This window comes from Tiliqua scincoides, chromosome 4 (genome assembly GCF_035046505.1).
Source record: "Tiliqua scincoides isolate rTilSci1 chromosome 4, rTilSci1.hap2, whole genome shotgun sequence".
NCBI lineage: Eukaryota > Metazoa > Chordata > Lepidosauria > Squamata > Scincidae > Tiliqua > Tiliqua scincoides.
The window spans coordinates 193,042,393-193,054,494 of NC_089824.1; the positions used below are offsets into that span (position 1 = coordinate 193,042,393).

At 41.2% G+C, this 12,102-nt stretch overlaps 1 protein-coding gene across 3 annotated transcripts in view; it reads left to right on the plus strand.

Moving 5' to 3' along the window:
• ITCH (itchy E3 ubiquitin protein ligase) overlaps positions 1 to 12,102 on the plus strand; it is a 73,450-nt gene that overhangs the window by 21,853 nt on the left and 39,495 nt on the right. For all 3 annotated transcript variants that reach the window (XM_066623185.1, XM_066623184.1, XM_066623183.1), the window contains exon 2: positions 6,504 to 6,594. In XM_066623185.1, coding sequence (XP_066479282.1) covers positions 6,525 to 6,594 — 70 coding nt within the window. In that variant the 5' untranslated portion in view covers positions 6,504 to 6,524. The remainder of the gene's footprint in view (positions 1 to 6,503; positions 6,595 to 12,102) is intronic.

Sequence of the window (12,102 nt, forward strand, 5' to 3'; positions counted from 1 at the left end):
GGAGATTGCTGGACTGGGGGCGAGCCCAACTGAGTAATGGACCTTACTTATGAGTAGACACAAGTAGGATGAGTAATGTTTTTAACGTAATGTATTGAGGCTGCAATCCTTAAGACACTTTCTTGGGAGTACGTCCCATTGAATATAATGGAACTTACTTCTGAGTAGACAGCCTCAGGACTGCACACTTATACTTCCTTCTCCTCTTTTACCTGGATATCAATGGAGAAGGCTGCTGCTGAGCTGTGTTGGTCCCAGGCAGGCAGGCAGGCAGGCAGCACAACGCCGCTGTAGAGGCTGTGGTGGCGATGGCAGGCACACGGCACAGGCATGCAGCTGTGGCCACACAGGCAGCAGGCAGGCACCACGACCAGCGTTGAGGCTGTGGCCACACAAGCAGGGAGGCAGGCGGCAAAGCGGCACAGGGGAAGAGCACTCACGAGGCTGTTGCCTCAGAAGTCTGGAGCGGTCTGAGCGGTGAGGGGGGAGGAGCCTCCTTCTCCCGCTCATTGACTCCAGGCAGAGAAAAACAAATCAGAGGCGCGCAAGGACAAAGCGTGCCAAATTCAAACGCTGGCCGCCTGGAACCCCTTTTTTTGGTGGCGGCCAGCGTTTTTCACCTGGCCTGACCTGTCACTGCCCCCCTATCGCCCACTTTGTCCCTATCGCCCCCCAACGCCCATTTTACTTTCAACGTCCCCTTGGATCTTTCCAACGCCCCCTGGGGGCGCTAGCGCCCACTTTGAAAATCACTGCTTTAAAAGTATAATAGGTAGGTTGTATAGTATCAGCAGATGCAATCACAGTATTATTTCTAACTGGAAAAATAATTATTTTTTCTGGAGAATATCTTAAACACCAAAGTGGATATTTTAAACATAAAACGGCAGTGTGTTTTTTGTTTTGTTTTTATGTGTTTTTAAAGGGGGGAATAAGCCTTCTACTGATAGGTAACAGCCAGCCTATTTTTAGCTCAAGTTTTCACTTCTATATTCCTGTTACCCTCCTTTGGCAAATTAATAAAACTGCTAATTTTTCTGCAAATAGACACAAGTGCCAGATCAAAGTACAGATTGTCTGTTGAGCCCTAGAAAAAACCTAAAATAGAATCTATACAAAAACCTCAGGTTGAAGAATTTGAACATGTTTGACTACTAAGGGGGGAAAAAAACCTCTACTGATGTTAACCCTACCTTGACCCTTGAGTAGGGGTGAGAATTATCACCCAATGTAGCATGCCCATCATATTCAGTATTGATAGTTTTTATCCATTTGCTAGACTTGTATCTGATGCTTTGGTAGCAAGTAGTTTGCTTCCTTGCTGAGCTTTTGGCTTCTGTTTAAACAGTACAACAATTGCCCCTGCAGGCGATGCAATTAGTTAAGAATTTCATGTATTGCAGTTGAAATCGACATACAGTATTAGCTCTTTGCATTCTCCTGTTGTCTTCAGGTAGGTGGGAACATGTTATATTTAGACATGTCAAGCTTCCAGCCTAAAAGCTTGTTCAAACTGAACCGTTTAAACAGAAACTCTATGTCTATGTTTTGCTTCTTCTAACAGGTATTCAAACTGACTTGTTAGAAGAAGCAATACGTAGATGTTGAGCTGGTCATGTGATACAGCTTGCTTAGATATTTGGAAAAGTGGCAGAGCAGCTGCTTTACATGCAGAGGGTCCCAGGTTCAGTCCCTGGCATCTCTAGGTAAAGTAGGGAAAAATTCCTTTCTGAAACCCTGAAGAACCACTGCCAGGGATTCTAAAGTGCTTTAGATGAACAAATGGTGGAAGGCAGCCTCCTATATGATGTTGGTGCCGCAGTATTTCCCACTTCTGAACTGGCAAGCTGCTTCCAAAAGTAGCTTGCCGCTTTGACCGTGCAAACCACTGTAGTGCCAACATCAAGCAGAGCTCCACTCTGTGCATGGTTCCTTCTTTCCTACACATTGTTTGTTTGGATTGCAGCATCATGATGCTTAAATGTCAAAGACCCGTTGCATGTGCCTAAAGTGCTTCTGTGCACGCTTTCAGCTGGAGCAGCTCATATGGCATCAGGTGCTGATCCAGTGGGACTTCTGACTTTCAGGACTGGTGGGGTGGGGTACTTCAAACTGTAAAGCCAAGAAGGAATGGAACCACCATAAAGTGGTGCCCCCAATCTCCAACTCAACCAGCCAACCCCAAAGGGCACTATGGTCAATGGTGAAATGAGCTGCCATTGCCTGCATTGCAATCTCTGCGCCTGAACTGGAGGTTGTCCATGACTTTGTGTACCTTGGCTCAACGATCTCCAACACACTCTCTCTCGATACTGAGCTAAACAAACACATTGGTAAAGCAGCTACCACGTTTTCCAGACTCACAAAGACAGTTTGGCCCAACAAGAAGCTGACGGAACATACCAAGATCCAGGTCTACAGAGCTTGCATCTTGAGTACACTTCTGTACTGCAGTGAGTGAGTCATGGACTCGTCGCACACGACAGGAAAGGAAGCTGAATGCTTTTCACATGCGCTGCCTCCGACTCAGCCTCGGTATCACCTGGCAGGACAAAGTTCCAAACAACACAGTCCTGGAACGAGCTGGAATCCCTAGCATGTATACACTGCTGAAACAGAGATGCCTGCATTGGCTTGGTCATGTTGTGAGAATGGACGATGGCCGGATCCCAAAGGGTCTCCTCTATGGTGACTTGTGCAGGGAAAGCACCCTACAGGTAGACCACAGCTGCGATACAAGGACATCTGCAAGAGGGATCTGAAGGCCTTAGGATTGGACCTCAACAGATGGGAGACCTTAGTATGTGAGCATCCTGCTTGGAGGCAGGCTGTGCAGCATGGCCTCTCCCAGTTTGAAGAGACACTTGGCCAACAGACTGAGACAGAGAGGCAAAGAAGGAAGGCCCATAGCCAGGGAGCCACACCAGGGACAGACTACACTTGTTCCCAGTGTGGAAGGGATTGTCACACCCGAATCGGCCTTTTCAGTCACGCTAGACACTGTTCCAGAACCACCATTCAGAGTGCGATTCCATAGTCTTTCGAGACTGAAGGTTGCCAACAAGATGGGTGTTCTTTTAGTACTTTCTACTAACTAAATGCATGTATGGCTGTCAGTTCATTCCTTACTCCCCTAGTAGTCTACATAAAATGAAGCCTAGAATATTAAAATTGGAAAAAACTATGAAAGAATGAGGTATTTGAGATAGGCATTTGTTACATATTTTGATTTATTTAGTACAGTACGCTTAAAAATAGGTGAACATCCTTTGATCTGTTTGCTGCTTACCTGTTTGGCTAGAAAATCTTTTTTCAATTTAACCTTAATCTCCCAGTTTAAGCCAGCTAATTGGTTTTCCATGAACATTGCCACTAGGGGAGATAAACGTCTTATAAACAGCCTGCTTATAAAAGCATTTTGCATGTTTGAAAAATATTTATAACTTGTCTCTAAACTAAGAGTGTTTAATTTCTTTTGTCTTTGACATGGTTATCTCTCCTTAGCCCTCTGCACCTTGCTAAGCAAAGGACTTCAAAATTGCACGCATGGTTAATGTTCAAGTTCCAGAATGAACTTGAGAGAAGTACTTTTGCTGATGAGTCTAAAAATGGGCTATCATCAGCAATATAATTTTTTACTTAAAATCTTTCCCGCCAGCATTACAGTCAACTCGGAAACAGCTCATTGTTTTCATTAATTTTCTTTTTTGGCATCAGAAGTTTGTGAGATGTTTCTGGGTTCAAGATTGTTTTGAATTCTAAACCAATGTTGTAGCTGTGACATTTCTCCCAGATTGTGTAAAAAAAAATAATAATGCTGCAGATTTGAGTATACGTTTGGGTTGCTTAATACTGCAGAATAATAATTGTTTATTGGAAACCTTGCTTAATCAAATATTTCAACTTAGGAAAAGTTCTGTGATGCTCATTTGAAGCATTGCCTTCTATGAGTACATGAAATGACATTGTTTCTCGCACACAGTGACTTTTAATGACCACCATGGGGTATAAGCTTTGGGGACTCACATCATAAATAATTGAAAATTTTGATGTCTTGCACTTCTGGCAGGCAGTATTTTAAAACTAACCAAAAAAAAAAAAATGCAGTATCCTTAAACTGATTCAGGAGAATGGGTCTGTGTGTCCTTTCAGCACACTGTGCTAATGCTACATGGTTAATCTGAAAGAAGATTGATGTGCTGAATTTACTGCTAGTTAGATAGTAGTTATCCTGATTGAATCTTACTACTAAAAATGAATATTGACCACTACTTCTTTTGCTGTTTCTAGTAAAAAAAGATTCCTGCATGAGAGACCCATATGGAAATGAAACCATTGGTCCTTCTAGCTCTGTGTTGTCTACTCTGTTTGGCAGTGGCTCTGTGGGGTTTCAGGCTGGTGTCTTTCCCAGCCCTATCTGACCTATACACCCGCAATTGAATATGGAGTCATCTGCATGACAAGCAGGCTCTCTGCCACTGAGCTTTTGCCCTTCCCCAAGAGTAGCATACCATTAATATGCTAGATCCTAAAAGGTTCTTGGCCACAGATAATACTTCCCATAGTTAAAGATTTCCAGGAAGAAGAAAACCACCACTGACATCACTCAGGCAGATATTTGAATTATTAATTTTCCTAACTGCTTGGATGTACTGGGTCTCTATTGATTCTAGCATGCTAACTTAAAAATGTCAAGGTCCATTACAAGAACTGGTGTGTTTTTTTTTTGTTGTTGTTTTTTTGAGATTGTAAGAAATCTGTTAAATGTGAAAGTGGAGAAGAATTTGATGTCATCTTGAACTTTGCACTTATATACCTGATTTATTTAGGACTCCCAATAGTCTTGGGTCCAGGTTTCTGTCGGAATCCATACATCAGTAATATTGCTGTAGCTTCAGGTTCTTCCAGACCATTTTCTGGGCCCAGCTCTTTGATTGCATCAGCCTTCCCACTCGTTTGGGGCCCGTTCAAATTTTAGGGAAAGTGCACATGTTTGAGAGGTGTGGTGGCTGAATGGTTAAAGACACTGGCCTTTTGGCTGAAAGGTCAGCAGCCCAGGAGTTTGAGATCCTGGTGCTGCAGAACAGGGTGAGTGCCTATTATTTGCCTCAGCTCCTGCCAACTTAGCAGTTCAAAAGCATGTAAAGGGTGGGAAGGTAACAGCGTTCCATGCGCTTCAACATTTAGACATACTGGCCACGTGATCATGGAAGATGTCTTTGGACTACGCTGGCTCCTTCGGCTTCGAGGCAGGAGATGAGCACCACCCTCTAGAGTCAGGCACGACTGTGAAGGCGAAACCTTTACCTTTTTATACATGTTTTATCCTAATATGGGAAAGTCCCCATCTAGAATCAGATATGCTAGTTCAAGTGATCTGCAAAACCAGTTATTCCTACCATGTGACATATTGGAACCATCCCTGCCAAATGTTGTTAGATAGCGATTTGTTTGTGTATAGCTATGGGGTTTCTTTCCCGGAACCTCTGCAGATGCCAAAAACCATGGATAATCATATTTGCAAAAAAATGCATCATATCTGCGATTTAGAAACCACTTTTTTTTTAACCTTTATAGAGCAGCAGGCAGGCAGTCTTCAGTGATTAGAATGGCTATTTCCAGATCTCTCCAAGGCAAGCCACTCCCTCCCTTGGTCCTGGCATGCTGTAAATGCAACAGGAAATGATTAAACTCTTCTGTGTTACACTCTGGGATGGCCAAGGAAGGGGGTCGCTTGCTTCAGCATGACTCGAAAATAGCCATTCTAGTTACTGAAGATTGCTTTCCTACTGCTTTATAAAGTTTTAAAACTGCAATTTTAAAGGGTATTTCCCCCCCCCCCAATCAACAGGGTCCTTCTGATCTGTGGTGGCCGTTCGCATTGAGTCAAATTTGCAGATGGTCAAACTGTGGATGAGAAGGATGGACCTGTGTTATGAAACACTTTGCTTATTATGAAACTTCTGTTTCACAGCTACATTCAGGAATTTTCTGGCTTCCCTGTTTTTATGGTACTTTTACTCACAACATGTCTGTGGAATATGCACATCTTATAATGAATATTTTAATTGGTGGGTTTAATTTAAAAAAAACTAAGTAGTGGTTTCCTTTTAATTAAAAACGTGTTTAAAAAACCTGGGAAATGGGATGATGGGTGGGGAGGGTGCAACACCTTTCACCTGCATATCCAGGAGCAAAGCTGGGTATGGAAGTATGGAAGTATGATACTTTAAGCCTGATCCTTTAAGAAGAGCATAATTCTGTCCAAAGCAAACATAAACCTTGTAAGATCTCTTACTGATGTAAGGTTGTCCCAGAAGGCTTGCCTTCTTTTGTTCTGTAAACTGTGTGATGAACTTTTTAAAATTGAATGGCAGTATAAAAATGCTCAATAATAATATACCACGTTTGAATGGTGTGGTGTGGTATTATAAGGCATTCAGTGCTGATCTTAATTTTTGTCTTTAAAACAAGAATGAATATTTTTTTTCCCTTCCATTCAGGTTCATGACCCTTCCTGTGGTATGGCTGGTAATGGGTCAAGATCAGAGTCTGTCAGTGGCCTAACTATGAAATCACAGCTTCAGATCACTGGTAAGTGTCTAGAACAGGTCTGTGGACTCATTTCAGGCCAATTATTAGTTTGCTGTGTAAATTACAGAATTACTAATTTTTTGTGTCACTTTCTCACGTCCTTGTGTGAACATCCCATATCCTCCAAAGCTCATGGGTTCACTAGTGGATTCTCTGAATTTAAAGGCCTGTGATGGAGTTCAGATCAACTTTTCTGGCCTGTTGTAAACTTCCGTGCCTCACAGCCTACCTTAGGGCTATTTCCTCTGAACTTGGCAAAGAGGAATGGATATTGGGGCAGGGTGGAGGGACAGAACCAGAGCAAAAAAGGGCAGTTAAGGAAGAAAAAGTGGAGAACTAGGAGATGGGGCAGGGGATGTGGTGGTCTCTCTTTTCTGAAGAGAAAAGAAAAAGAGCAATCTGTCAAGTATGAGGTCTAAGTGGGGGGGGGGCAAGTAAAAAGTGTGCCATGGGATGGTGATTGAAGGAAGGAGGGTTAAACTGAGATGGGGTTGATGGAGACTGCGGTGTAGCAGTGGAAGGAGAGAGTTTGCTATGGAGAATAGGTTAAAAAGAAAACAAATTGAAAGATAGGTACTTTCCCATAATTTCATTTGTGATATGACCCTCTTGACTTGGTAAAAACTGGAGAACTAGTTCTCAGAGATTTGAATTGTGCACCCTTCTAGAAGTAGGTGTAACTTTGATCAGGAGATGTACATTAATATAGCTTCGTGCCTAACAGTGCAATAAAGTGTAAAGATAGGAGTCAACTATCAGATTGGAAGAATGTATCACTAGCTCCTTAACTATTTTTTACTGATAAGATTTTTGCTGATTTTTGCTGTTTGTTACTTGTGACTCAATTCGCAAAGTCATGAATTGATCTTCAGTCAGCTAGTTGGGGGGAAAACTATTCAGTACATTTTAAAAATAGGAGACAGTTTTATTCTGGATATTAATTTTAATGAGAGCATTAGATGGTCGTTGACTTTATGTTGAATTAAATAAACATTATGCTCATGCCAAATTGATATTAGGTTGGGTTAGTTTGAAGAGTGGGCTGCTGATAAATGCTCCAGTTTGTGAGTTGGAGCAGGGAGTGAGCAGAATTTGGGCTTGTGGAATTTTTATTTTAGGAAGATCCCAGTTCCTCTTATTGAAGAAAGTGGGAGCAAAGCCACATGCAAAATTGTGGCTCAGGGTTAGGAACTACTGCACCATGTGAACAAGACCAAAGTGTGTTGAGAGGAATGAAATTGTGTAGTTTGGGATGGAGTTAACCACAAACAAACAAAAATATGTTGAGTAAACGGGAGCATAAGGCCCAAATCAAAATTACAGTTATTCTGTGGGAATCCATGAGTCACAAGTGTAGGTTTCAGTTTGCGTGAGATTTGTAACCATGTGTTCACTGCAGTCCAGGGCTTTCTTCATGGCACAAGCTGTACCACTCCCTTCTCCCATGCTGCCAGTAATCCATCGGCAGACTACCTACATCTGCAGAAATCCCAGCAGCACTTCCCCCTCCCCCCCGAAAAGGGAACAGAGTTTCCCCTGAGGCTTGGCCCTTCTCAGGACAGGATACTTTCCTGGCTTGGGCATATATTCCTCTGCAGTGGTTCCCAAAATCTTAGCACCGGGACCCACTTTTTAAAATGACATTCTGTTGGGACTCACCAAAGTTTTCGAGACTTTAAAAAAAATCTAGAAAGAAATAATTTTTTTTATTTATCTACACGTAATAATATCCAGAAAAAAGATGCTCCAACATTCATTTCCCTATATTTGCAAATGCTTATAAACTGCAGGCGCCGTTTGGAGGGCAGTTAGCAGCTATCTATTTTTTGAAAAGTCTTGAGGCAGTTAGTTATCTGATCCTACCATCACTGGTGTTTTCATTGGAAGCTTTGCTTGCCTGCTGTTCAACCCACCAAAATTCAGGTTGCAACTCACCAGTGGGTCCTGACCCACAGTTTGGGAACCTCTGTTCTACTATGATTCCCCACCCATACTTCCACAGGGGACTTTTTGTCCATGTGTTCTGCATTCTTCAACTTAGGAAAGTGGGTTCCCCAAAGCAAAGCCCTGAAAAAATGAGCTCCTCTCCTCTGTCCAAGCAGGAAGTGCCATGCTCAGTCCCACACACAAGGCAATGGTAATTTGAGCAGAGAAAAGGAACCACATCAAGATTGAGGGGGATGATTTGACGAAATGGCATCCCCGAAAGTGGGTTTTGTGGCTGGTTTTTAAAAATTAAAATTTTGAGGAGAACTTACATCCTTCAGCGCTCTGGTCTAGTCCATCTACATAAATAACATAAAAATAAACCTAAAATTCTTCATTGGACACATAAGCAATCAGTACTCTCTCAGTACTCTCTCAGCTGTGCCACAAAAATGCTGTCTAAGTTTAAAGTGCACAATTATAAAGAAATCAGACTGAAGGCTTTACATATATAAATTAACTATTTTATATGAAAATGTTGGGATTAAATTTTATGTTGACACAAAGAAGACCCAAGTCGTAATCTCAATATCTAGTTATGTTAAAGATTAAACTATACACTTACATAAATGAACAGTAAAGAGCGTGAATTACTATTTTAAAAACTGTTTTAAATTCTGCTGTCATCCTTTCAGGGACTCAAGTGGCTTGCAATGAAAACACCGCGGCAGCAATTAAAATAAACCAAGGACATAAGCAACAAAACCAAGTGTAGCAATCATAAAAACAGCTTGTGAGAAGTATCAGGTTTTCAGTCTTTGACAATACGTTGGCAATTAACTAATGGTAACTAAGTTTGATTGCCAAAAAGCATTAATGCATACTAGCATACTTGCAAGAGGCAGTATACAATTCCCTCCTGTGCATAATGATAAATCTTATATTGAAGTTATCTAGAACATACTGGGTTGTATCCCAAGTGTTTGCACAAGGGGGGCAGTGCAATTTTTGTTGATGTCTCCTTCCCTGTTCTGGAGGCTATCTGCTCCTGAGGGTGAGTGGACCCTCAATAATTCCAGAGAAGATACTGAAGGGGCTGCAGAAGGAAGGGGAAATGGTTGAGAACGGCCCCTCTTCTTTTGGAGTAAACACAACTTCTTTTGTGTAGGGTAGAAGCACCTTAGGATGTGACCCATTTTATTGTTATGTACCTGGGGAGCTGTGAGAATTTGAAACCTTATGATTTTAAAATGTTTTTGTTCGTTTTGCAACACAATATCTGCAGGAGATATTTTTTATTGAAATGGAATGATTACCAGCCTGTTAAAAGGGCTTTTAATAGTATTAACTGCCTTCATCATCCAACAAGTTCTTCAACTTCTGCAAGTTTTCCAGCATGTCTTAGTGTCTGTTGACAATTGCAACATATTTATTTATTCTTTGTAATGAATAAATAATGGTTCATTTATGCAAGTGCTGTGTTTAACCATTTTTGTAATTATTGAATTAAGAACAGAACCTTCTCTGTTGCCTTTCTGTCAGGGGCTTAAGGCAATCTTCATTGCCAAGAATTATGTTGTTTGCTGCTTCATTATTTTTTGTTTTGTTGTATAATTTTGTATATTATGCATTTTGGTTTTATTTTGTTTTGCTGTTACCTACCTTGGGTCTTTTTATTGTAAAGGAAACGCAGGATAAATTGCAATAGAGATATGTGTCTTATTGTATCATGTCAGTATAAAATTTCAATCTGTTCATATGAAATCAGTGTTTAGCGATATAACCTCTTTAGTATTTTGTGAGTTTTAGAGTGCTTTGTAAGGGCTCTTTTGCACTGAGCTTTTATTGCTCTTGTTTGTTCCTTGTGTTTTGAATGAAATTGCAGAGTATTAATGTGCAGAATAGCAATATACAACTGGCTCCTTTATCCATGGATTTGGTACATGTTGATTTGAATATCCACAGGTTCTGAACCTGCAGGGTGGGCTACATGTATCCCTTCTAACTTGACTGGAGCTGTATATGGACCTCCCTGACTGAGCCAAAAACTGGACATTGTGCTTTTTGGCTCAGAAGTGCCTCTAGACCTGACCGGAGCATAGCTTCGGTTGGGGTCAGAGGTTTGGAGTGCCCAAATTCATGGATTCTGGGAATGGAAGCCCCGCAAATAACAAAGGCCACCCTGTTTATACTCCATTTTTGAAGTTGCTTGACTAGGGAATTGGCCAAGGCCTTAAGGATTTATTACCCTAATTCTCATTTTTTTCTAAAGGGGATGACAAGCTTGAAACTTCTGTGAAGAAAGTGGAGTAGATATAGATACTTGTGTATACTGGTGACTTCTAAAAAGAAACTGTTTTTCCCGTCTTTTTTTGACCTACCTGCCTTGTGACTAGAGAGGCTAAAGCTCAGTTGATTGGGAATGACAGAGTTTATAGGACTTAACGTCTTAAAGACAGGATTTTTTTTAAAAGATTACTTTCTTTAAAGTCCTTTCAATGTCTTTAAAACTTTTTTGTTTTTGTTTAGATTTGGCACTTCTGTGTGTAATAGGCAAACTCGCCCCTCCCTCTTCTGTGAAATTGGCTCACAATATAAACAGAGCTACCTGCAAAGCACATGACTGTCTCATTGGGGAGTGTGTGTGTGTGTGTGTGTGTGTCTGTGTTTTATTTCAAAATATTTGTATCATGCCTCTTTTCCGAAAGACCTCAGGTGGCTAACAGCATGATAAAAAAGATAACTAAGGTCAAAAAACAACTATATTCCAGACTACAGCTTCCTATTTCCCTCTATTTAATCTTGTAAAAATTGTGCTCTTTATTAAATTGAGTGGAGAGAGAAAAAGGAGGTTGCAGCAAAATCATACACTCACACTAAGGGTCCCCTGGAAAGGGATAGACATTTCCTATCCATCAGGGGGTTTGGGGGCAGGGCAGTTGGTTTACCTTTCTCTTTACTTCATACATTTAGAAGAGGCCCTTATGGGATTACTGTTTAGGGCCTTGATGCCCTAAAGCGATGGAATTATTATCTGGCTCAAATTTTAACTGGAGTTGGAGAAGAATTTAGGGGCCTTAAAATGGCTCATCACTTATCAGACTCTGAAGGTAATTTCTAAAACTAAACCTGATGAGTTTCACCATCATCTCTAGTAAATAAATAACAGAGATTCTGCTTTTGTTAGACTTTAGCCTTATTATGACACACACACGCAAATGTAACTTTAGAACAGAGATCTTCCCTAGACCTCTTTTGGTCACGATACAATACTAGTCTGATACCTTACTGAGACAAATGCTTGTAGTCGTCCTGCAGCTAGAGGCTGGCAGATCTAATGGAAAGTGTGAGACTAACCTACGTAGGCCTGGTGAATTGTGGGATAAAGGTAAAGAGATTGCCTGGTGTACCCAGTGCAGACTTGATTGGCAAAGAACAGATCAGTAAGAAGGGAGTGGAGATGGCTGTTATCTGTCAAATGGCATGAAATTGATCCAGACTATGCAGGCACATTAGTTGTTCAGACTTCATTCATGTGTTATGCCAGAGGTGTTGGAGAACACCAATTGCATGGTATGAGAA